Here is a 27223-nt window from a genome sequence, read left to right as displayed (position 1 = left end):
GAGCTGTGTCATCTGTGGTGCTCTGCTGCTAATGAGCATGGCCTTGTGGCCAAGATAAATATTTCAAGAACTGGACCATTTGGCAAAGGAGGGTTTCTGGTCCCAATGACTTACGTTTTATTACCAGGGATCTGTGATGTACTAACAAGTAAGGGGAAGCTAATTCAGCTGTGTGATTGGATGTTGGGAACTTGGTTTAGAAGAAGGAATCACTTTAGGAAACGCTTCCTGATTTTTCCACCAAAATAACCCTCATGACCAGGGAGAGGAAGAGTGACCCTCAGAAGGTGGTGGGCAGCTCACCTCAGTGGAACTTTGAATTACATGTAGAAATGAAATTTAGACACTTCAGGTACTTGAAAGGAATAGACGGAATACAGAGAATATGGAGAGTGAGATTTTACTGTACAAAAGTCTCACTCTTTCTTTTTGAGCCCCAGGTTTACCCCATCTGTAGAGGTACTTGGTGGTGCCCATTCAGAATGCCTTTGAATGGGCTTGATTCTGAGCTTTCCCCATTGCTGGCTTAGGTTTTAATTTTCCTGGATCTGCCAGGTTAGTTCCACTTTTTTATGTAATATCTAGCTTATCCATCTGATTTTCAGCTTCTAAAATTAGGTTACTCTCATCTTTTTCTCTTTATCCTTGTAAAATTGTGCCCTTCTGGGGGAAGGGGCAATATAGGGGTAGATTAAGAGGTACAGACTATTAGATATAAAACAAGCTACGAGGATATATTATACAACATGGGGAATATAGCCAATATTTTATAATAACTGGAAATGGACTATAACCTTTAAAAATTGTGGATCACTATATTGTCCATGTGTAATGTATGTGTATTGTACAGCAACTATACTTCAGTTTTTAAAAAAAGAGAATTGTGGGGACTTCCCTGGTGGCGCATTGGTTAAGAATCTGCTTGCCAGTGCATGGAACATGGGTTCGAGCCCTGGTCCCGGAAGATCCCACATGCCGCGGAGCAGCTAAGTCCATGTGCCACAACTACTGAGCCTGTGCTTTAGAGCCCACGAGCCACAACTACTGAGCCCGCGTGCCACAACTACTGAAGCCCACTCGCCTAGAGCCCGCATGCCTCAACTACTGAGCCCATGTGCCGCAACTACTGAAGCCCGCGCGTTCTAGCACTCACATGCCGCAACTACTGAGCCTGCGTGCTGCAACTACTGGAGCCTGCATGCCTAGAGCCCATGAACCGCAACAAGAGAAGCCACCACAATGAGAAGCCCTCGCACTGCAACGAAGAGTAGCCCCCACTCACCACAACTGTAGAAAGCCCATGCGCAGCAACAAAGACCCAACGCAGCCAAAAATAAATAAAATTAAAAGAAAAAAAGAAGCTCTACCAATTTCTTTTAAAAAAAACTAAATAAAAATTAAAAAAAGAGAATTGTGCTCATTTAAAAATACCTTCATTAGCAAAAGTAGATGGTAATAAAGTCAGAATAATGGTTCTCTCTTGAGGGGGACATAGTGTATAGCCTGGAAAGGGCATGAGGGAACGTTATGGGGTACTTTAAACTTTCTGTATCTTGATCTTAGTGGTGGTTACATGGGAAACACTTGTAAATATATACATATATATATATATATCATGATGTATACTTAAGAATAGGGCATTTTATGCATTTGAGTGTATTCATGTTATACCTAAAAAAATACTTTTGCTGTCATTTTAGTAAAGTTTTGAGAGTTAACTGAGGTAAATACATGGATTTAATTTATTGTCTAACTAGGTCTAGATAATGTTGAAAAAATGAAAAATATCTAACAGTTATCATGATTCAAGTTTGTCTAGGGTCATACTACCATATTTCTGTTTCTTACCTTAATCTTTGGTATAATCGATAACTAGAAAGTACAAGTTGTCTTTAATCTTATTTTGCAAAGGCGATCAATTTGGTGCACATTCTTCCAGGTATTTTCAATGCAAATACACTCTCACACATATACCCACGTATATTATAGGTATCCACACAAAATTAAATAATAGATATTTAAAGGAAATTGTTATTTTCAAACAAAAATATTTATTTTTATGATTTACAGGTATAAAGAAAGTTCTGCAGAGACACAGATTATCAGGAAATTGCCACATGATTACGTTTCAACTTGAATTTCAGCTTCTGGAAATCCAGGTAAATTAAGAATACATGTGGTAGATAACACAGATTCTGCTGCTATGAAATAAAAACTCCCACACCCCAGTCTTCAGCAGTGGCTGAGTTGAGGAGACGTTCTTGAGCTAGGGCCTCCTCGTAGCACATTTGTACAAAGTGGTACCATTAAAAATAAATTTTAAGTATGAATACCCCAGCAACTGCGTGCAGTAGGATTGTTGCTGAGAGCATAGTGCTTTATTGGAGGGCGGTTAGTAAGATATTCCTGGGCTTCCAGTGCAAGCCCCGAGGTCATGGGAACAGTCTCGGATGCCCTCAGTCATCAGCTGATATCTCAGTCATCTATTATCTATTAGTTATCTATTGCTGCTTAACATTTTCTCCCAAATTTAACAGCTTAAACCAACAAAACACATTTATTATCTCACCATTTTCTGTGGTTCAGGTATTTGGGAGCAGCACAGTTGGTGTTCTTGCTCAGGGCCTCTCCTATAGTTGTGGCCATGTGGGATCACTACAATCTGAAGACTGCTCAGGGCTGGAGGGTTAGACTTCAAGGTGGTTCACGGTTATGCCAGCAAGTTATACAGGATTGCTGAGACACAACATAGGAGGAAGATACTCTTGGTAGGATTTTCACATAAAATCAGAAAGCAGACAATATTAACGTGCAGCCCCTGGCCAGGATAGGGCAGAACAAGACTCAGACATCTTCAAAGTCTGGCTCCAAGAAGAATGGGATCCAGGCATAATTTTGAGAAATGATCAATCCTGGGCACATGCTTTGATAGCAGAAGGCAATTTCAACCCGTTGGTTTTATGAGTTTGGGCCTACAGGGAGTATGTGTAGAGGAGAGGAACAGGGAAGGGCAGGCACACTGCCTTGGCCTCAGTTCATCAGATAACTAAAGTGGATGTAGACCAGTTGTCACAACGAAGTCATATGGATCTGCTGCTTGCTTGCATTCACAGTCATGTGCCTGGGTTCCTCATGCTTATCCTCAGCCACAGAAACAGCCTTAAGTTGTCCCTTTTTGTATGCAATGGGAGTTGATGTCACATATCAGAAACTGTCCCCAACTAGTCAAGAGTAACTGGGTCCAGGTATCTGGGCTAGAGGTTTTGCTTCTTGAGAACTCTTTGCAGTCTATGTCCGTGGTTGTCACCACAGACCCCGGCAGGCTGAGAACTGACTGAGGGATATCTAGGCCTCTCATCTGATGGCAGAGTTTCCAGCTTGCTCACACCTCAGAGTATCCCCGTTTAGTCTGTCAAAGTGACCAAGAACATCCACAGTGTGGCATTGCCAAAGCCGGTTGAGTAGGATGTCATGGACATGGGTGATGAGTGTCCCTAGGGAAGGTAAACTGATCCCAGGTTGGCACCAGGCCTTAGAGCCATGCAGAGTCACCAAGATGATATTGTAGTTCTGTATGACCTCAAACATCATCTGCTGAAGACTAAAACAGAATATGGACCCAAATGGGTTGATCTCGTTTAGGATGAAAAGCCCATGCCAGGACTCCAGACTTCTCCATTGTGTGGCCCAGAAATTCCTGGATGTTGTCTCATTGCATAAGGCTGCATAGTTGGACAACTGCCTTTTCTTTCTTTATGGCTAATGTGATCCTAAGCTCAGAGTGGTGAGATACCAAATGCTTACCTGCATTCTGGCCTCCATTAATGGCCAGGCCTATAATCTGTGTCGGGTTGGCAGAGTCAGAGGTTTGAGGTCTAGTTCCATGTCTGAGAACATCTGCACTATCAGTGTATACATTGTCCAGGAAACTGCTCAGGGTCATCCTAGTAGCCTTGGGGTCCTACAGGCTTTTTCTGCTGTTGGCATTCACCTTTTTTATAGTCACTTCCTGACTTATCTGGAGAGAAGTTAGACTGCTAGCAAAATTAGGCTTATCCTTGGGAGGATGTCCACAAGTCCAACAGAAAAAAGAAAGACCATCCTCTGAAGTTGAGGTGAACGAGCTGCTCAGTGGAGCTATACATTCCAGGATAGTTTGTGGCCAGATTGATTAGTGTGCTCATTAGTGGGGCTTTGGCCTGAGAGATAAAATAGACTGGAATATTTTAATTTCATTTTGTTGAAGTTCCATACTGTGGTCACCTTAAGCCTCTGAAGAAAAGCATCAAGTGGTAATTTGATCACATCATGAGTTAGATCAAGGATGAGGTTTCAGTTTGGGGGCATTTTTTATAATGCGACGTGCTTCTTAAGAATGGCTATTACCTGACCAGAGGCATTCCCAGCATGAACTGGCACTGGGCCCCTGCAGCTCCCACAGTAGCTTAGCTTGATGGTCCTGGGTGGCCACCATGAAGCCAAATAGACAGGACCAGAGCCATGTGGGCCCTACCATACAGGACCTGCTACCCCTGCTATAGTGGCTATGCTCCCTACCTCCTACCAGGCAGTAGTGGCACCAGCCCAGACCTCACCTTTTAAGCTAATATTCTGATCCTCATACCACCAAAGCATGATTGAAAATTTTGTAACCATTTAGTATTGGCCTAAAGTTATACTGTTAGCTCACATGTTGAATGAATTAGAATTAGTTGAGCTGCACATAACAGAAAACTTAAAAATAACGAAGGTTCAAAGTACTAGTTTATTTCTCTATTGCTTAAACAAAATTGCAGGATATGTTTTCAAGGGCTAGTATGGTGGTTTCATGATCATCAGGCTCTGCCATCACCCATGTGACTTCCAAATCATAGTGCAGTTATCACTTTAGCATTTCAGACATCGGGAAAGGGCTGGGCAAACCAGAGCTCACCTTTTCCATTGAAAGACACTTCTCAGAAGTTGTAACACCCATCGTTTTCACCTACATTCTAATGGCCAATAAATTAGTGCAAGGGAGGCTGGAAATTTAGCCTTCATTATGCATGGCCATGTAGCCAGTGAAAAATCGGAGCAAGAAAGAAGTACAAATATTGGGGACTACCAGCAGTTTCTGTCCCACATGCTTTAGGGGATGCAGGAAAAAAAATATATAAGGAGAGGAACAATTTATATTCTTTGAAAGACATAGAACACAGTAATTGCTGACTCTCTAAAGGGACATAAGTTGTCATTATATACATTTCAAAGTATGTAGGTGCTTTTCAACTGCTTGGTTTTACCTAATTTGCTACAAAAAGAGCATGCTGTCCCAGGCTATGTTAAGAACACTCCCTTTCTCTCTGCACCTTTCCAGTTTTATGATTTTTATTATTTATTGGTAAACCCTCAGATGTTCTAGACCTACTTGGGTAAGTATATTTTTAGAACTATCTCTCTAATGGAATTGCCAGGTTAAAGGAGATTTACATGTAAATTCTGATTGATAGTACCAAACTGCCTTCTAAAATAATTTTACTGTTTTACGTGTTGAGCAGATTTTTATAGTTGAGACTGATAGAAAAAAAACAGTCATAAATAAATAGCAACCTTCTGTGTTCTAAAACACTTTTTAAAACAAAATTTCCACTAGAGGGAGACATTTAACTATCAGAAAATTAAAAAGTAACCTAAACAATAAAATTATCTTACTTGTAGAATATTGTTATAATAAAATCATGATAGTACAATGTTAGAAACCAAAGTGACCTAAAATCATATTAATAGAATGCTGGGACCAAAAGTGACCTTATAGATTATCTAGGTCAACCCTCTTATAGGGAAATACACCCAGAATGTTTGAATGATTACCCATGTTGGCACAGCTATTATTGTCAGATGCAGTTGGAGCATACAACTCTTTTCCCCAGATTTACTCTCTGGTGTTGTTAGTGCTAATGTACTGTTTGTGAGGAGTTGCAAGAACATTATAATTAACATGTGTCAGCATTCACAGTCCATGCAGCATAATAAGTCAAATGGGTGGCAGTTTCTGGGGGAAGTGACAGTTAAGTATGTTTTCATAACTGCTCTCCCTGAAATGCAATGAAATGAAAAAAAAGATTCAAAAATAGGGAAAATTTTAAATTAAAAAGAATATTTGGTCCTGGCACAACTTCAACTACTGGGAGCTATAAAAAATAAAATTGGCAGCTTGGATAATCATAAAGATTTGAGAGACAACCAAGAACTAGGGCAGGGTTGAACAGTAAGGTTCATCTACACAAGGCCAGCCCTTCAAGACTGGAGAGGTCACTGTTTCATGTAATGCATAGAAACCAACATAGATAATCAAGTAAAACGAAGAAACAGGAATATGTGTGAAACAAGAAAGAACAAGATTAAACCTCAGGAAAAATCCTTAACGAAACAGAGATAAGTAATTTACCTGATAAAGAGTTCAAAGTAATGGTCATAAAGATGCTAGCCAAACTCAGGAGAAGAATGGATGAACACATGGAGAACTTCAACAAAATATGGAAAATATAAGAAAGTTCCAAACAGAAGTCCCCAAGCTAAAGAGTACAGTAACTGAACTGAAAAATACATTGGAGATTTTAATAGCAGACAGCATGAGACAGAAGAAAAGATCAGTGAACTCAAAGACAGGGCACAGGAACTCACCAAATCAAAGCAGCAAAAATGAAAAAGAATGAAAAAAAAGTGAAGATAGCTTAAGGGATTTATGGGACAACATGAAGTGTGCTAACATTCACATTACAAGGAGTTCCAGAAGGAGAAGAGAAAGGGTCTGAAAACATATTTGAAGAAGTAATGGTGGAAAACTTCCCTAAACTGTGAAAACAGTTCTCCAGATCCAGGAACCCCAGAGAGTTCCAAATAAGAGGAACCGCAAAAACCCCACACCGACACATTAAAATTAAAATACCAAAATTTGAAAACAAGGAGAGACTCTTAAAAGCAGCAAGAGAAAAACAATTGTTATGTACAAGGGAACACCCTAAAGACCTTAAGCAGATTTTTCAGGGGAAACTTTGCAGGTCAGATGAGAGTGGCATAAGTATTCAAAGGGCTGAAAGAAAAAAATTTCCAACCAAGAATTATCAACCTGGCAAAGTTATCATTCAGAATCGAAGAAGAGGTAAAAGAATTTTGCAGATAAGCAAAAGCTAAAGGAGTTCATCACCACTAAATCAGCCTTAAAAGAAATGTTAAAGGGATTTCTTTAAGCTGAAAAGAAATGGCACTAATTAGTAACAGGAAAACATGAAAGTATAAATCTCACTGGTAAATGTAAATATGTAGTATAGGTAGTGAATTCATCACTTATAAAGCTAATACATAGGTTAAAAGACAAAAATAGTAAAAACAACTAACTACAATAATTATTTAAGGGATATACATGATAAAAATATGTAAAGTGTAAAATCAAGAACATAAAACATTGAGGGGGAGAGTAAACATGTAGAGCTTTGGAATGTGTTTAAGTTGTTATCAACTTAAAAGAGACTGTTGTAAATGTAAGTTGTTATTTGTAAGCCTCATGGTAACCATAAAGCCAAAACCTATAGTAGATACACAAAAGGTAATGAGAAAGGAATATTAGCATACCACTAAAGAAGGTCATTTAACCACAAAGGAAGAAAGCAAGAGAAAAACAGAGAAACTACAAAACACTAGAAAATAATGAACAAAGTGGCATTAAGTACATACCTATCAATAATTACTTTAAATGTAAATGGACTAAATTCTCCCATCAAAAGAAATAGAGTAGATAAACAAATAAAAAACAAAACCCCTCTGTACACTGCCTACAAGAGACTCACTTCAGGTGTAAGGACACACACAGACTGAAAGTGAAGGGGTGGAAAAATATATTCCATGCAAATGAAAACCAGAAGAAATCTGTGTTAGGTATACTTATATCAGACAAAATAAACTTTTAAAAAAGGCGATAATAAGGGACAGGAGGGCACTACATAATGATAAAGGGGTCAATTCAACAAGAGGATATAAGATTTATAAATATTTATGCACCCAGCAGAGGAGCACCTACATATATAAAGCAGATATTGACAGACCTAAAGGAGAAACTGACATCAATATAATAATAATAGGGGACCTTAAATTGATCACACATCAATGGATAGATCATCCAGGGAGAAAATCAATAAGGAAACATTGACCTTAAAGAACACGTTAGACCAGGTTGACTTAACAGATGTATATAGAACATTCCTTCCAAAAGCAACAGCGTACACATTCTTTTCAGGTATATATGGAACATTCTCCAGGATAGAACATATATTCTTATATGTTATAAGTCTTAAATATAAGAAGGTTGAAATGATGTCAAGCATCTTTTCCAACCGCAGTGGTATGGCTAGAAATCAATTACAAGAAGAATACTGGAAATTTCACAAATATGTGGAGATTAAAAACATGCTACTGAACAACCAATGGGTCAAAAAAGAAATGGAAGCAAAATAAAGAAATACCTTGAGGCTAATGAAAATGGAAATACAACATACCAAAACTTATGGACTGCAGTAAAAGCAGTTCTGAAAGGGAAGACCATAGCAATATACGCCTATCTAAAGAAACAAGAAAAATCTCAAAAAACTTAACTTGATACCTCAAGGAACTGAGGTATAAAGATAAAGAAGAACAAATGAAGCCCAAAGTTACCAGAAGGAAGGGAATAACATAGATCAGAGAGAATTCCCTGGTGTTCCAGTGGTTGGGACTCTGTGCTATCACTGCCGAGGGCCTGGGTTTAATCCCTGGTTGGGGAACTAAGATCCTGCAAGCCACTTGGTGGGGCCAAAAACAAACAAACAAAGCAAAGCAAACAAAAAAACCTATGAACATAGATCAGAACAGAAACAAATGAAATAGAGACTAAAAAGACGTTAGAAAAGATCAATGAAACTAAAAGCAGATTCTTTGAAAGGATAATCAAAATTGATAAATCTTTAGCTAGGCTCACCAAGAAAAAAAAAAGACTCAAATAAAATCAGAAATGAAAGATGAGTCATTACAACTGCTACCACAGGAATATAAAGGATCATAAGAGACTACTGTGAACAATTATGCACCAACAAATGGATAAACTCCTAAAAGCAACCTTCCAAGACTGAATCAGGAAGAAATAGAAAATCTGAACAGGCCAGTTACTAATAGGGAGATTGAATCAGTAATTTAAAACCTCCCAACTAAAATCCAGGACCAGATGGCTTCACTGATGACTGCTAGCAAACATTTAAAGAGGAATTAATACCAGTGTGTCTCAAACTCTTCCAAAAAGAGGAGGAACACTTCTGAACTCACTTTAGAAAGCCAACTTACTCTGATACCCCAAATAGACAAGGGCACAGGAAAGAAAGTTATAAGCCAAAATCCCTGGTGAACATAGATGTAAAAATCTTCAACAAAATATTAACAAACTAAATTCAGCAATACATTAAAAGGATCATTCACAATGATCAAGTGGAACTTATTCCAGGGATGCAAGGATGGTTCAACATTTGCAAATCAATCGATGTGCTACACCACATGAACAAAAAAGAAGGATAAAACATCATATGATTATCTCAATAAATGCAGAAAAAGCATTTGATAAAATTCAGCAACAATTTATGGTAATAACTTCAACAAAGTGGGTATAGAAAAGCTTTTGCACAGAAAAGGAAACCATAAACAAGACGAAAAGACAACCCTCAGAATGGGAGAAAATATTTGCAACCAAAGCAACTGACAAAGGACTAACCTCCAAAATATACAAGCACCTCATGTAGCTCAATATCAAAAAAACAAACAACCCAATCCAAAAATGGGCAGAAGACCTAAATAGACATTCCTCCAAAGAAGATATACAGATTGCCAACAAACACATGAAAGGTTGCTCAACATCACTAATGATAAGAGAAATGCAAATCAAAACTACCATGGGGTATCACCTCACACTGGTCAGAATGGCCATCATCAAAAAATCTACAAACAATAAATGCTGGAGAGGGTGTGGAGAAAAGGGAACCCTCTTGCACTGTTGGTGGGAATGTAAATCAATACACCCACTATGGAGAACAGTATGGAGGTTCCTTTAAAGACTAAAAATAGAACTACTGTATGACCCAGCAATCCCCCTACTGGGTATATACCCTGAGAAAACCATAATTCCAAGAGAGACATGTACCACAATGTTCATTGCAGCACTGTTTACAATAGCCAGGACATGGAAGCAACCTAAGTGTCCATTGACAGATGGATGGACTATTACTCAGCCATAAAAAGAAACGAAACTGAGTTATTTGTAGTCAGGTGGGTGGACCTAGAGTCTGTCATACAGAGTGAAGTAAGTCAGAAAGAGAAAAACAAATACCGTATGCTAACACATATATATGGAATCTAAAAAAAAAAAAAAAGGTTCTGATGAACCTAGGGGCAGAACAGGAATAAAGACTCAGACATAGAGAATGGACTTGAGGACATGGGGAGGGAGAAGGGTAAGCTGAGACGAAGTGAGAGAGTGGCACTGACATATATACACTACCAAATGTAAAATAGATAGCTAGTGGGAAGCAGCCGCATAGCACAGGGAGATCAGCTTGATGCTTTGTGACCACCTAGAGGGATGGGATAGGGAGGGTGGGAGGGAGACACAAGAGGGAGGGGATATGGGGATATATGTATATGTATAGCTGATTCACTTTGCTATACAGCAGGAACTAACACAACATTGTAAAGCAATTATACTCCAATAAAGATGTTTAAAAAATTAAAATAAATAAATAAACTAGATAGCTAGTGGGAAGCAGCCACATAGCACAGGGAGATCAGCTCCATGCCTTGAGACCACCTAGAGGGGTGGGATAGGGAGGGTGGGAGGGAGATGCAAGAGGGAGGAGATATGAGGTTATATGTATACGTATAGCTGATTCACTTTGTTATACAGCAGAAACTAACACAACATTGTAAAACAATTATACTCCAATAAAGATGTTAGAAAAAGATAAAAGTTATTATAAAATGTTTTAAAAAGTGGGTATGGAGGGAATATACCTCAAAATAATAAAGGACATGTATGATGAGCTCACATCTAACTTCATACTCAATAGTGAAAAGCTGAAAGCTTTTCTTGTAATATCTAGAATAAGACAAAGGATGCCCTCTCTTACTGTGTTTATCCAACACAATATTGGAAGTTTTAGCCAGATCAGTTAGATTAAAAAAAAGAAATAAAAGGCATCCAAATTGGAAAGAAAGAAGTCATACTGTCACTATTCATAGATGACATGTTATTATTTATAGAAAACCCTAAAGGCTCCACCAAAAAAAAAAAAAGAACCAGAAAAACTGTTAGAACAAATGAACTAATTCAGTTAAGTTGTAGAATACAAAATCAATAAATCTGTTGCATTTCTATACCCTAATAATGAATTATCAGAGAAATTAAGAAAACAATTTCATTTACAATAGCATCAAAAAGAATAAAATACCTACAAATAAGTTTAACCAAGGAGGTGAAAGGGCTGTGCGCTGAAAAGTCTGACATTGATGAAAGAAGTTTATAACACAAATAAGTAGAAAGATACTCCATGCTCATAGATAGGAAGAATTAATATTGTTAAAATGTCCATACTGATGAAAGTTATCTACAGATTCAGTGCAATCCCTACCAAAATTCCAACGATGTTTTTCACAGAAATAGAAGAAACTCTTAAAATTTGTTTGGAACCACAAAAGATCCCAAATAGCCAACACAATCTTTTTTTTATTAAATAAATTTATTTATTTTTGGCTGCATTGGGTCTTCGTTGCTGCATGTGGGCTTTCTCTAGTTGCGGTGAGCAGGGGCTACTCTTTGTTGTGGTGTGCAGTCTTCTTATTGCGGTGGCTTCTCTTATTGTGGAGCATGGGCTCTAGGCGTGCGGGCTTCAGTAGTTGTGGCTTGCGGTCTCTAGAGAGAAGGCTCAGTAGTTGTAGCGCATGGGCTTAGTTGCTCCACGGCATGTTGGATATTCCTGGACCAGGGATTGAACTCGTGTCCCCTGCATTGGCAGGCGGATTCGTTTTTTTTTTTTAATTTTATAAATTTATTTATTTATTTATTTTTGGCTGCGTTGGGTCTTTGTTGCTGTGTGCAGGCTTTCTCTAGTTGTGGCGAGCAGGGGCTACTCTTTGTTGTGGTGCGCAGGCTTCTCATTGCGGTGGCTTCTCTTGTTGCAGAGCACAGGCTCTAGGCGCACAGGCTTCAGTAGTTGTGGCATGCGGGCTCAGTAGTTGTGGCTTGCGGGCTCTAGAGCACAGACTCAGTAGCTGTGGTGCACGGGCTTAGTTGCTCCGCGGCATGTGGGATCTTCCCGGACCAGGGCTCGAACCCGTGTCCCCTGCATTTGCAGGCGGTTTCTTAACCACTGTGCCATCAGGGAAGTCCCTGGCAGGCGGATTCTTAACCACTGTGCCACCAAGTCCCTCCTAAGCAATCTTGAGAAAGAAGAGTAAACCTGGAGCTATTACGCACCTTGATTTCAAACTACATTACAAAGCTATAGTGGTCTAAACAATATTGTGTTGGCATAAAATGGATACATATGTCAATGGAACAGAATAGAGAACTGAAGAAATAAACCCATGCATATACGGTCAATTAATTTATGTCAAAATAGCCAAGATTATAGAAAGGGGAAAGGATAGTCTCTTCCATAAATGGTGTTGGGAAAACTGGATGGCCACATGCAAAAGGATGAAACTGGACCACTCTTACATCATACATAAAACCTAACTCAAAATGGATTAAAGATTTGAATGTAAGACCTGAGACCATAAGACTCCTAGAAAAAACATAGGTGGTAAGCCCCTTGACATCATTCTGGTGATGATTTTTTGGATTTGACACTAAAGGCAAAAATAAACAAGTAGCTACATGAACCTAAAAAGTTTCTGCACAGCAAAGGAAACCATCAACAAAATTACAAGGCTGAATGGGAGAAAATATTTGCAAGTCATGTCTGATAAGGTATTAATATCCAAAACATGTAAAGAACTCATAAAACTCAATAGTGCAAAAAACAATCTGATTAAAAATGGGCAGAGGATTTGATTAGACATTTTTCCAGAGAAGACAAACAGAAGACCAGCAGGTACATGCAAAGGTGTTCAACATTACACTATTCATCGAGGAAATGTAAATCAAAGCCACAATTAGCTATAACCTCACACTGGTTAGAATGTGTAATGTAAATAATACAAGAAATAACAAGTGTTGGTGAGGATGTAGGGAAATGGGAATTCTTGTGCACTGTTGGTTGCAATGTAAATTGGTGTAGCCACTATGGAAAACAATATGGAGGCTCCTCAGAAAGTTAAAATATAACTGTTACATGATCCAGCAATTCTTCTGGGTATTTTATTCAAAGGAAACAAAAACACTAACTCAAAAAGATACATGCACCCCCATGTTCATTGCAGCATTATTTACAATAACCAAGACATGGAAACAAATTTAGTGTCCATCGATGGACGAATAGATAAAGAAAATGTGGTCTGTATATAAAATGGAATATTATTCAGCCATAAAATGAATGAAATCTTGCCATTTGTGACAACATGGATGGACCTTGAGGGCATTATGCTAAGTGAACTCAGACAGAGAAAGACAAGTACTGTATGATCTCACTTATATATGGAATCTAGGAAACAGCATAAACAAAAAGAAGAGCAAGCTTATAGATGTAGAGGATAGATTGGTGGTTGCCAGGGGAGGGGGTTGGGGGAAATGGGTGACGGTGGTCAAAGGTACAGACCTCCAGTTAGAAAATAAATTAGTCATGGGGATCTAATGTACAGTATGGCAACTATAGTTAATAATACTTTATTGCATTTTTTAAAGTTGCTAAGAAAGTAAATCTTCAAATCATCACAAAGAAAAAATTTTTGTAATTATGTGTGGTGTTGAATATTGACTATGTGATCATTTCACAATATATACAAATATGTAATCATGATTTTGTACATCTGAAACTAATACAGTGTTATATGTCAATTATATCTCAAAAAATTTTTTTTAAAAAGAATACAATCCAAAAAAAAGAAAAAAGAATACAGTCCCATATCATAGGCTCCAGAGAAAATTTACCTGATGTGATGACATTCAAACCCAAATGAAAGAAAACACTGAAATCTGATGTAGGATATTTTGTGAAGTTACAGGACCCTTTTCTTGAATGTCTTTACCCCAAATCCTTAAGTTGTAGAGAAGAATGAGAAATGCGGGCTTAAATTGACTGTGGTAGAAAGGAATGTGCTGCTGAGACTCATGCAGGGTCTTTGAGGTCAGGTTGTTTACAAGGTCCTTCCCTTGTTTGCCAACTGGGGTGGGTTGACCTCGTTAGCAGTATGACTGGCAAGGAGAGAGATGGAGAAAAAATATATTGAAGAATTCACAACACACCAAAAATAAATGAATGAATGAATGAATAAAAAATGGAGGGGCCAGTAAATCATAGGCTTTATGCTGACAGGGTACTTTGCCTATTCTAATGGGTATAAGGCCAAAATCCAAAACACTTCCACATACTCAAACAAAAGACAAGGCATTTCTCTGAGATTTTTTTTCTTTTCCCCTTTTTTTTGTTATAACAGCTCTATTGAGTTGTAGTTCACATACCATATAATTCATCCATTAAAAGTATACATTCAGCAGTTTTTAATTTATTCAGCTTTGTGCAACCATCACCACATCAATTTTAGAACTTTTTTATCACCTCAAGGAGAAACCCCATGCTCTTTATCACCCCTCATTTGCCTTTCTTCTGCCCAGACCTGACTTATCTATCTTCTATCTCTATGGATTTGCCTATTCTTGGCATTTCATAGAAATGGAATCATATAATTTGTATGATTACAAATTTTTTGACTGGTTTCTTTCACTTAGCACAATGTTTTCAGGGTTCATTCATGTTGTAGCATATATCATTACTTTATTCTTTTTTAAATTTTTTTTTGGCTGCATTGTGAGGATCTATCACATTTTGTTTATTCATTTGTCAGCTGAGAAACATTTCGCTTGTTTTCACCTTTTGGCTGTTATGGATAACATTTCTGAAGATATTCATGTATAAGTTTTTAAGTGGACGTTATGTTTTCATTTTTCTTATATAAATCTAGGTAGAGAATTACTGGGTCAGATGGAAGTACCAGATTATGATTAGTATGTTGAGCATCTTTTTATAACCTTATTGGCCATTTGTATATCATCTTTGATGAAATGTCTGTTGAGATCCATTGCCCAGTTTTTAATTGGGTTATTTGTCTTTTCATTATTGAGTTGTAAGAATGTTCTGGAATTTGTTGTGTTTTTGTTTTGTTTTGTTTTGGTTTTTTTTTTGCGGTACGCGGGCCTCTCACTGTTGTGGCCTCTCCCGTTGCGGAGCACAGGCTCCGGACGTGCAGGCTCTGCGGCCGTGGCTCACGGGCCCAGCCGCTCCACAGCATGTGGGATCTTCCCGGACCGGGGCACGAACCCGCGTCCCCTGCATCGGCAGGTGGACTCTCAACCACTGCGCCACCAGGGAAGCCCTGGAATTTTTTTTTGATGAGATATGGTGGTAGATGCCCACAAACAGTCTACTTTGACTACAGCTGCTCCTAACAATTCCCACTATATTCTTGAGCAGCGGAAAAAACTAAACAGTGATTATAAGCCATTAATATCCATTTCTTCAGCAGCTGAAAATACAGAAAGACAAGTCAGATATTACCCAGACAAATGGTAAACAGTCAAGCATTATCTACTCACTCTATATCCTTAGGAAATAGAAGAAATTGCTAGATCTACTCCTGTTAAGAAAAAAGATCCACAGAGTACAGAACACAAAAATGGTGCAGAATTTGTTAGTCATCATTTAGAAACCTTGCCATCAAAGGAATTAGAAAATGTAGATAAATTCTCTTTGAAATAATTAATCCAGGAAATAAAAGAACATGCTATATTATAACTGCACTCTCAAATGAAAGCATTCAAAGAAAATTGAATAAGAGGGAAAGAGAGCTGGGAGAAAGAAAGAAAGAATAAAATGATTATAGTGCTGAAAAATAAATTAGAAGTAGTTAGGAGTAAAATATGGAGGATAGGCTTGAGAAAAATCACCTACAAGTGCAATTGAAAAGAAGAAAAATCTGGAAGACAATGAAGATTCATATGATTTTTCCAAAAACAAGAAAAAATGAAAGAGAAATTATAGGTAAATATATAATAGAAGAAAATTTACTAGAGTAAAGGAGAAAACCTGGATTTTGCAGATCAAAGTACTTAACAGTTTATTTAACAATCCCCATTATTGAATATAGACTTGTTTTTGGCTTTTTGTAATAAGAAGCTGTTAGCCTTTGTCTTCATTTCTTTATGATATATTCATAGAATTCAAATTGCTGAGACAGAGAATATAAACATTTTAAGTTATGCATTGTCAAAACAATATTATAGGTGAAAGTGTCATCTCATTGTTTTAATTTACATTTATCTTATTACTTGTCAGAGCAAACATTTGTTTTCCATGTAACTTGTCTTTTACCTCTGAGTTTTTAGTGCATGTTATGTGCCTTTTTCTTTTAAGTTTTCATATCTCCTTGTCATTTTTATAGTACAAATTTTCCTGTTTATTTCTTTTCTTTTAGTTATACAGCCATTTTATATCGATAGTTTGTGTTTTTATGTAATCATATTTGCTTTTTTGTTGTTATTGTTTGCTTAGAAAGTTCTTTCTTACTCAGTAATCAGTTACATGTCTATATTCCCTCCTAATACTTTATGGTTTCAGTGTTAACATTTAAGTAAGTCATTCACTTGGAGTTCATTTTGGTTTTTGGTATGGAGTGAGGATCTGATTTCACTCTTTTAAGAAGTAACCCATTTGCACAGCAAAGGAAACCATAAACAAAACAAAAAGACAACCCAGAGAATGGGAGAAAATATTTGCTAACGAACCGACTGACAAGGGATTAATCTCCAAAATGTACAAACAGCTCAAGCAGCTCAATATCAAAAAATAAACAACCCAATCAAAAAATGGCCAGAAGATCTAAATAGACATTTCTGCAAAGAAGACATACAGATGGCCAAGAGGCACATGAAAAGATGCTCAACATCACTATTAGAGAAATGCAAATCAAAACTATTTAGATATCACCTCACATCAGTCAGAATGGCAATCATCAAAAAATCTACAAACAATAAATGCTGGAGAGGGTGTGGAGAAAAGGGAAACCTCCTACACTGTTGGTGGGAATATAAATTGGTACAACTATTATGGAGAACAGTTTGGAGGTTTCTTAAAAAACTAAAAATAGAGCTACCATATGATCCAACAATCCTACTCCTGGTTATATATCTGGAGGAAACCATAATTCAAAAAGATATATGTACCCCAGTGTTCATTGCAGCACTATTTACAATAGCCAGGACATGGAAGCAACCTAAATGTCCATCAACAGAGGAATGGATAAAGATGTGGTATGTATATACAATGGAATATTACTCAGCCATAAAAAAAGAATGAAATAATGCCATTTGCAGCAACATGGATGGACCTAGAGATTGTCATACTAAGTGAAGTAAGTCAGAGAAAGGTAAATATCATATGATATTATTTATATGTGAAATCTAAAAAAATGGTACAAATGAACTTATTTACAAAACAGAAATAGAGTCACAGAAGTAAAAAACAAACTAACGGTCACTGGGGGTAAAGGGGAGGGAAGAGATAAATTGGGAGATTGGGATTGACATATACAGACTACTACTAAGGACATTTAGCACAGGGAACTCTACTCAATACTCTGTAATGACCTATATGGGAAAAGAATCTAAAAAAGAGTGCATATCTATATATATATAACTGATTCACTTTGCTGTACACCTGAAACTAACACAACATTGTAAATCAACTACACTCCAATAAAAATTTTAAAAAAAAGTAACCCATATTTGCAGTACTTTTTCTTGGTTACTTTTTCCTGTTACTTGGTGACATTTCATTTTGCATATTTTGAAAGTAGTTTTGTCTCTTAATTTTATTTAAAAGTTGACTGTGCTTTGACACAAAAAAGTTTTTTTGTTTCTATTTTAGAATGAGGAGAGTTTATCTTCTGTTATTACTGACCTCAGCATAATAATGGAACCCACCGAATATTCAGAATTAAGTGAATTTGTGTCTAGGTAAGATATTTTACTTTTCTTTTCTTAGGAATTTCTTTCAGTTTACAATTTTAAGTTTACCTGTTCTTTTTTCTTGATAAGTAAATATCAAAATATCTCTGAAAGCATAACACCATTATTGTGGCTTATATTTAAGCCTATATTTTCTATGTCTCTCATTCACTCAATTAAAATTTATTGTACATTCACCATGTACTAGGCATTAAAATAAAATGTAAGCAAAACCAGATATAATCCTTGATCCTCATGGAATTTATAGCCTAGAGTGAAGTTATATTAAATAATTGCAGAAATAAATCTAAAATTATCGTTGTGGCAAATGCTACAAATAAGAGTTGCACAGTGCTGTTGAAGCATGTATCAGGAATTTGACTTTCAGGGAGAACATAGAATAATTTCCTGAAACTTGAGCTGATATCTGAAAAATGAGCAGGCATACACTAACAAAAGAGGTCCTAGATAGGATAGCTTATACACAGGCACTGTGCTGGGGGGGAACAGGAGGCCAGAGTGTCTGGGAGAGGGCAAGAGCAGGGGAGAATGGTATAAGATGAGGTTAACAACGTATGTAAGGTCCACACTATGGATTTTGGTATAAGGAGTTTGACCATAGTCCAAGACCAGTGTGAAGCTATTGAAAGATTTTAAGCAGAGCCTAAGGAAGGCAGAAGTGTGACATCCTAGAAAGAATTATTTTTGATGTTGCAGGGAGAAGGGATTTAAGGGGTGCAAAATTGGATACAGGAGGGTCAGTGACTAGCCTATAAAGCAGTTCAGGGAAACAGAAGTTTGTAGTTTGGACTAGAATAATGGTGGTTGAGATAGAGGGCTGAATGGATTTGGGGGATATTTAGGAAGTACAATTGAATAGGCATGGTGTTGGTTAAATAAGAGGAGTCAGGAGTCACTGACAGGTGCTAACTCCTTGGTGATGGTGATTGCATTTGTTGAGATAGGAAAAGTTGGAAGAAGACCATGTCAGATGAGTTGGTGACTTCAGTTTGGACATGTTGAACTTAAGTGCCTTTGAAACACTGAAGTAAAAATAAGAAGTAGGAAGCTAAGAAGAGGTGTAGGTAGGAGATATAAACACTGGGGTTATCTGCCAGTGGGTAAAGTTAAAACTTTGAGCAGGAATGAGACTGCCTATGGAGAGAATATAGAGTGAAAATAGGAAAAAGACTGCCACTGAACCTTGAGGAATTCTAAAATGTCCTGCTGAATAGAATTAAAGGATCATGCAAAGAAATTAGAAAACTGAGAGATGGGAGGAAAACCAGGAATGTGTTGTTGACCATTGACAATTGTATTGACACTTTTTCTTTCACAGTTTGCTTTCTTTAAAGCAATCCTTTCAGTGTTTACTGGAGTACATGGGTTGTGAAAAGAAGTCTGCTATATTGTTTTTGTCTGTGCATGCATTTTTTTGGCTGCTTTCAAACGTTTCTATTAATATTGTTTTTTGACAGTGCGTGCTATTTCTAAGGTGTGTTTATGTGAAAATTCTCAACCACATCTTTTCAGATACTTTTTCTGTCCTGTTCTCTTTCTTCTTCTCCAACTCTGATTAGCCATATGTTAGAACATTTGATATATTGTCTCAGTGTTTGGATGCTCTGTTCTATTTCTTTCACTCTTTTTTTCTTTGCATTTCATTTTGGATAATTTCTATTACCGTATCTTAAAGTTCACAGATTCTTTCCTCAGCTGAAGTCCATTCTGCCAATGAGCCCATTAAAGAAATTCTTCATCTCTAAAGTAATGTTTTTTTATTTCTAGTGTTTTCATTTGATTCTTAATTTTTCTCTCTCTGCTGAAATTCCCCATTTCTTCATGAATGTTATCTACCTTTTTTCACTAGATCTTTTAACTTATTAATCATAGTTATTTTTTTTCTTTAATGTTTTATTATGGAAAATTTTAAATATAGGTTCCCCCACATCTGAAAATAGAGCATTCCTATGAAACCTTTTGTAAGCCAAAATGGTGTAAAGTGAAGAAGCAGTTACCTCAGGACACATTTTGCTAACAGATGTACAAAATAAATCAAGATACAGCACAAATGCTCACAGACACATTTCAAAGCTATGGTGGCTTGATGCTGAGATGCTGAATGTAGTTTCTGGGGAAGGAGCTTGGGGGTGCCACTTTCACTGCTCAGGGTGCATGTTGTCTTTATGATGGCTCGCTATAAAACAAACCCTGAATGTTATTTTCATTTTTTACCTTTTTTCGTAAAAGTGAAAATTCTTCCATCAGATTTCTTTCGATTAGCAAAAAGAGGTAATAATGTAGGTCTTTGGTAAAAGTGAAGTGGTGTGAATCAAACTTTTGAAAAGTGGGAGGATACATGGATATGTAAAAATAATAGTATAATTAACCTGTAGCTACCCATTAGGCACCTTCAACAGTTATCAGTATTTTTCCAATCTTATTTCATCTATTCTTACACATTTTAAACTTTCAATTCGGAAATAATTAGAGACTCACAAGAAGTTGCAATAAAAACAATATACAGGGAGATCACTTCATCCAGCCTCTGAGAGTGATAACATCTTGCATAATTATAGTATACTATCAAAACCAGAAATTTGATATTAGTAAAATCCAGAGAGCTTTTGCAGATTTTACCAGTTTTCCAAGCACTTGTGTGTGTAACACTATAACATTATATATTAATATATATAATATATATTACCTTTTTAACCATTTTTAAATGTACAGTTCATTGGTATTAAATACATTCATAATGTTGTACAAGCAACACTACCATCCATCTCCATGACTCTTTTCATCTTATAAAACTGAAAATCCATACCCATTAAACAGTAGCTCCCCATTTCCTTCTCTGCCCAGCCCCACCATTCTTATTTGTCTCTGACTTTTAATCATAGTTACTTTATTTTATTTCATTTTAAATTTATTTATTTGTTTGTTTGTTTATTTATTTATTTTTGGCTGTGTTGGGTCTTCATTGTTCCGCGCGGGCTTTCTTTAGTTGCGGCGAGCGGGGGCTACTCTTCATTGCGGTGCGCGGCCTTCTCATTGCGGTGGCTTCTCCTGTTGCGGAGCACGGGCTCTAGGCGTGCGGGCTTCAGTAGTTGTGGCTCCCGGGCTCTAGAGCGCAGGCTCAGTAGTTGTGGCACATGGGCGTAGTTGCTCCACAGCATGTGGAATCTTCCCGGAGCAGGGCTCGAACCCGCGTCCCCTGCTTTTGGCAGGCAGATTCTTAACCACTGCGCCACCAGGGAAGCCCAATCATAGTTATTTTAAAGCCCATATCTGATATTACCAACATTTGAGTCATCATTGAGTTCAGTTCTGGTGATTAGTCTACAATAGTTTGTTTTTTCTTGAATTTTTGTGTTCCATAATTTTTTATTGACTGATGGACATTGTCTGTGGAAAACAGTAGAGTCTGAAACAAATAGTAGTTATGCCCAGAAATGGGTACATTTCTTTTATCAGGCTCTTAGTATGGGGTTTAATTCAGGGTAGTCAGCAGTTGAGCTGGGTTTGGGATTTTTGTTTCTTTCATTATTTTTAGGCACCAAAGGCTTCAAATTCTTCCAGCAGTGAATTCAAACTCAACTTCAAATTCAGTTCTTCCTTATGCTTAGAATAGGGTTTGGGGAGCTGGAGGGTTTTCATCAGTGTTCCAGCTTCACTCTCAACTTTTAGTAGTCCCTGTATATCTGCATCTCACTGGGGAATGTTTCTCCCTGCACTTGACACTCCCTCAGCAGTAGGTGGTGATGCCTGTTTCTTGGTGCTAGGCTCATGGTGGGAACAAAGGGAGATCTGTGTTCCATGATCCATCCTTAGTATTGGGCAGGTCCTGTAGACCTGCACCTCAGGGGTTGAGAACACCTGTTTTTGTGCTCCTCCTCCCCAGTGCAGCCAAACTCAGCCTGGGTCTGGTGTTGATCTTGCAGGGGGAGAGTTCCTTGCCCCTCCCCCAACACCCCAGGGTTATGCTTGCTTTTGGTGTAGGATCATGCACCCAAAGGGTTTTGTATCCCTCCCGTGCAACAGAGGGATTTAAGCTTCTGCCCCTTTTTCCAAAGCAATGGATCTTTCTCTTGGTAGCAGGAGTGTTTTCTGCCCCTCTCCCAGAATCATATGGGTTTGACTTTTACTCCTCCCTCGGAGGCAAGGTTTTTTTTTTTCTTGCACTGCTTTGCTGCTGCTTCTTTAGCAGCTTAGGGTTTTTGCTTCCTACCAAAGAGAAGTTCTGGCTTCATTTTGTACCCCAGCAGCAGCTGATCACCTCTTTGTGCCTGTGTCACTGAGGGGAGCTCTCTCTGGGCTCCTGCCATGATCTTTCTGGTGGAGTCCCTTTGTGTGTGGGGTTCCCATCTGTTCCAAAATGACATCCACCCCACATTTGTCCTTTAAGAATTTGTTGAAATTTTAGCTGATTTCTTGTTATCCACTTGTATGGTAACTGCTTCCCTCCCCTATGTTTAACCAAAGGTGAATAGTTTATGTGTCTTGTTTCTCCTTAGAGGGAGAAAAATTTTAATTTATTTGATTGCCTTGTAACCTCAGGTCTTTGATGGGCTCAAGAAAGTTTATGATTTTATAGATTATTCAGATTTTCCAGGATGTTAGGTTGAGAGTGACCTTCTCTGCAGATTTTTACATCTTAAGTAGAAGTGGAACTCTATGTTGGTTTTCTTTGATTCTCATTCTGGAACTTAGGGCATATTATTTTTCATCTTCTGCATCCATCTTACCCTTTCTTTATATTTTCTATCTCTTCATATCTTTGTGCTTGTTCCTGATTGTTCTTCAGATCTGTATTTCAGTTCAGTAATTATTTCTTCATTTTCTGACTAATCTGCTCTTTAAAAAAAATTTTTTTTTAATTTTTATTGGAGTATAGTTGATTTACAATGTTGTGTTAGTTTCAGGTGTACAGCAAAGTTAATCAGTTATACATATATCATCTCTCTTTTTAGATTCTTTTCCCATACAGGCCATTACAGAGTATTGAGTAGGGTTCCCTGTGCTATAAAGTAGGTCCTAATTGGTTATCTATTTTATATATAGTAGTGTGTATATGTCAATCCCAGTCTCCCATAATCTACTCTTAAACCCCTATCCATTGTCTTTTTTTTAACTGAAGTATAGTTGATTTACAATGTTGTGCCAATCTGTGCTGTACAGCAAAGTGACTCAGTTATACACATAGAGATATTCTTTTCTTATATTCTTTTCCATTATGATTTATCAGAAGATATTGAATACAGTTCCTTGTCCTATCCATTAGGACCTTGCTTATCCATTCTAAATATAATAGTTTGCATCTACCAACCCCAAACTCCCAGTCCATCCCTTTCCCTCTCCCCCTCCCCCTTGGCAACCACAAGTCTGTTCTCTATGTCTATGACTCTGTTTCTCTTTTGTAGATGGGTTCATTTGTGCCATTTTTTAGATTCCACATGTAAGTGATATCAAATGGTATTTCTCTTTCTTTTTTAAAACAATAATTTAATTTTTTTTATACAACAGGTTCTTATTAGTCATCAGTTTTATACACGAGTGTATATATGTCAATCCCAATCTCCCAATTCATCACACCCCCACCCCCACCACCCTGCCGCTTTCCCCACTTGGTGTCCATATGTTTGTTTTCTACATCTGTGTCTCAATTTCTGCCCAACAGACCAGTTCATCTGTACCATTTTTCTAGGTTCCACATATATGCATTAATATACGGTATTTGTTTTTCTCTTTCTGACTTACTTCTCTCTGTATGACAGTCTCTAGATCCATCCACATCTCAACAAATGACCCAATTTTGTTCCTTTTTATGGCTGAGTACTATTCCATTGTATATATCCATTCGTCTGTCGGATGGGCATTTAGGTTGCTTCCATGACCTGGCTATTGTAAATAGTGCTGCAATGAACATTGGGGTGCATGTGTCTTTTTGAATTATGGATTTCTCTGGGTATATGCCCAGTAGTGGAATTGATGGATCATATGGTAATTCTATTTTTAGTTTTTTGAGGAACCTCCATACTGTTCTCCATAGTGGCTATATCAATTTACATTGCCACCAACAGTGCAAGAGGGTTCCCTTTTCTCCACACCCTCTCCAGCATTTACTGTTTGTAGATTTTCTGATGATGCCCATTCTAAATGGTGTGAGGTGACACCTCATTGAAGTTTTGATTTGCATTTCTCTAATAATTAGTGATGTTGAGCTGCTTCTCATGTGCTTCTTGGCCATCTGTATGGTTCTTTGCAGAAATGTCTATTTAGGTCTTCTGCCCATTTTTGGATTGGGTTGTTTGTTTTTTTTAATATTGAGCTGCATGAGCTACTTATATATTTTGGAGATTAATCCTTTGTCCGTTGATCCGTTTGCAAATATTTTCTCCCATTCTGAGGGTTGTCTCTTCACCTTGTTTGTAGTTTCCTGTGCTTTGCAAAAGCTTTTAAGTTTCGTTAGGTCCCATTTGTTTATTTTTGTTTTTATTTCCATTACTCTAGGAGGTGAATCGAAAAAGATCTTGCTGTGATTTATGTCAAACGGTGTTCTCCCTATGTTTTCCTCTAAGAGTTTTATAGTGTCCAGTCTTAAATTTAGGTCTCTAATCAATTTTGAGTTTACTTTTTTTTTTTGCGGTATGCGGGCCTCTCACTGTTGTGGCCTCTCCCGTTGCGGAGCACTGGCTCCAGACGCGCAGGCTCAGTGGCCATGGCTCACGGGCCCAGCTGCTCCGCGGCATGTGGGATCTTCCCAGACCGGGGCACGAACCTGTGTCCCCTGCATCGGCAGGCGGACTCTCAACCACTGCGCCACCAGGGAAGCCCTTGAGTTTACTTTTGTTTATGGTGTTAGGGAGTGTTCTAATTTCTTTATTTTACATGTAGCTGTCCAGTTTTCCCAGCACCACTTACTGAAGAGACTGTCTTTTCTCCATTGTATATCCTTGCCTCCTTTGTCATAGATTAGTTGACCATAGGTGCGTGGGTTTATCTCTGGGTTTCTATCCTGTTCCATTGATCTATATGTCTGTTTTTATGCCAGTAACATATTGTCTTGATTACTGTTATCTTTGAAGTATAGTCTGAAGTCAGGGAGTCTGATTCCTCCAGCTCCGTTTTTGTCCCTCAAGACTTCTTTGGCTATTTGGGGTCTTTTGTGTCTCCATACAAATTTTAAGATTTTTTGTTCTAGTTCTGTAAAAAATGCCATTGATAATTTGATAGGGATTGCATTGAATCTGTAGATTGCTTTGGTTGTAGAGTCATTTTCACAATATTGATTCTTCCAATCCAAGAATGGTATATCTCTCCATTTGTATCGTCTTTAATTTCTTTCATCAGTGTCTTAATACTTTTCTGCATACAGGTCTTTTGTCTCCCTAAGTAGGTTTATTCCTAGGTATTTTATTCTTTTTATTGCAATGGTAAATGGGGGTGTTTCCTTAATTTCTCTTTCAGATTTTTCATCATTAGTGTATAGGAATGCAAAAGATTTCTGTGCATTAATTTTGTATCCTGCAACTTTCCCAAATTCATTGATTAGCTCTAGTAGTTTTCTGGTGGCATCTTTAGGATTCTCTATGTATAGTATCATGTCATCTACAAACAGTGACAGTTTTACTTCTTCTTTTCCAATTTGTATTCCTTTTATTTCTTTTTCTTCTCTGATTGCTGTGGTTTTAGAGGAAATGCTTTCAGTTTGTCACCGTTGAGAATGATGTTTGCTGTGGGTTTGTTGTATATGGCCTTTATTATGTTGAGGTAGGTTCCCTCTATTCCCACTTTCTGGAGAGTTTTTACCATAAATGGGTGTTGAATTTTGTCAGAAGCTTTTTCTGCATCTATTGAGATGATCATGTGGTTTTTATTCTTCAGTTTGTTAGTATGGTGTATCACATTGATTGATTTGCATATATTGAAGAATCCTTGCATCCCTGGAATAAATCCCACTTGATCATGGTGTATGATCCTTTTAATGTGTTGTTGGATTCTGTTTGCTAGTATTCTGTTGAGGGTTTTTGCATCTATATTCATCAGTGATACTGGTCTGTAATTTTCTTTTTTTTTGTAGTATCTTTATCTGGTTTTGGTATCAGGGTGATGGTGGCCTCATAGAATGAGTTTGGCTGTGTTCCTTCCTCTGCAATTTTTTGGAAGAGTTTGAGAAGAATGCGTGTTAGCTCTTCTCTAAATATTTGATACAATTCACCTGTGAAGCCATCTGGTCCTGGACTTTTGTTTGTTGGAAGATTTTAAATCACAGTTTCAATTTCATTACTTGTGATTGGTCTGTTCATATTTTCTGTTTCTTTCTGGTTCAGTGTTGGAAGGTTATAGCTTTCTAAGAATTTGTCCATTTCTTCCAGGTTGTCCATTTTATTGGCATAGAGTTGCTTGTAGTAGTCTCATAGGATGCTTTGTATTTCTGCCATGTCTGTTGTAACTTCTTTTTCATTTCTAATTTTATTGATTTGAGTCCTCTCCCTCTTTTTGATGTGTCTGGCTAAAGGTTTATCAATTTTGCTTATCTTCTCAAAGAACCAGCTTTTATTTTATTGATCTTTGATATTGTTTTCTTTGTTTCTATTTTATTTATTTCTGCTCTGATCTTTATGATTTCTTTCCTTCTACTAACTTTGGGTTTTGTTTGTTCTTCTTTCTCTAGTTCCTTTAGGTGTAAGGTCAGGTTGTTTATTTGAGATTTTCCTTGTTTCGTGAGGTAGGCTTGTATTGCTATAAACTTCCCTCTTAGAACTGCTTTTGCTGCATCCCATAGGTTTTATATCATCTTGTTTTCGTTGTAATTTGTCTCTAGGTATTTTTTGTCTTCCTCTTTGATTTCTACAATGATCTCTTGGTTATTTGGTAACATATTGTTTAGCCTCCATGTGTTTGGGTATTTTCACTGGATATTGAATTCTGGGTGACAGTTCTTTAAAAATGTTGTTTTACTTCCTTCTGGCCTCCATTGTTTCTGTTGAGAAATCCACTGTCTTGGAATCC

At 37.5% G+C, this 27223-nt stretch overlaps 1 protein-coding gene across 1 annotated transcript in view; it reads left to right on the top strand.

Annotated features, from left to right (window-relative positions):
* CENPP (centromere protein P) overlaps window positions 1-27223 on the top strand; it is a gene marked incomplete at its 5' end in the record, with an annotated part of 225920 nt that overhangs the window by 19024 nt on the left and 179673 nt on the right. Inside the window, 2 exons of the mRNA XM_082842608.1 lie at window positions 2071-2159; window positions 18129-18217. Of these exons, the coding sequence (XP_082698734.1) occupies window positions 2071-2159; window positions 18129-18217 (178 nt within the window). The remainder of the gene's footprint in view (window positions 1-2070; window positions 2160-18128; window positions 18218-27223) is intronic.

This window comes from Leucopleurus acutus, assembly GCF_964270905.1.
Source record: "Leucopleurus acutus genome assembly, chromosome: 7".
NCBI classification, from domain to species: domain Eukaryota; kingdom Metazoa; phylum Chordata; class Mammalia; order Artiodactyla; family Delphinidae; genus Leucopleurus; species Leucopleurus acutus.
This window is presented reverse-complemented; position numbering and strand designations above follow the sequence as displayed.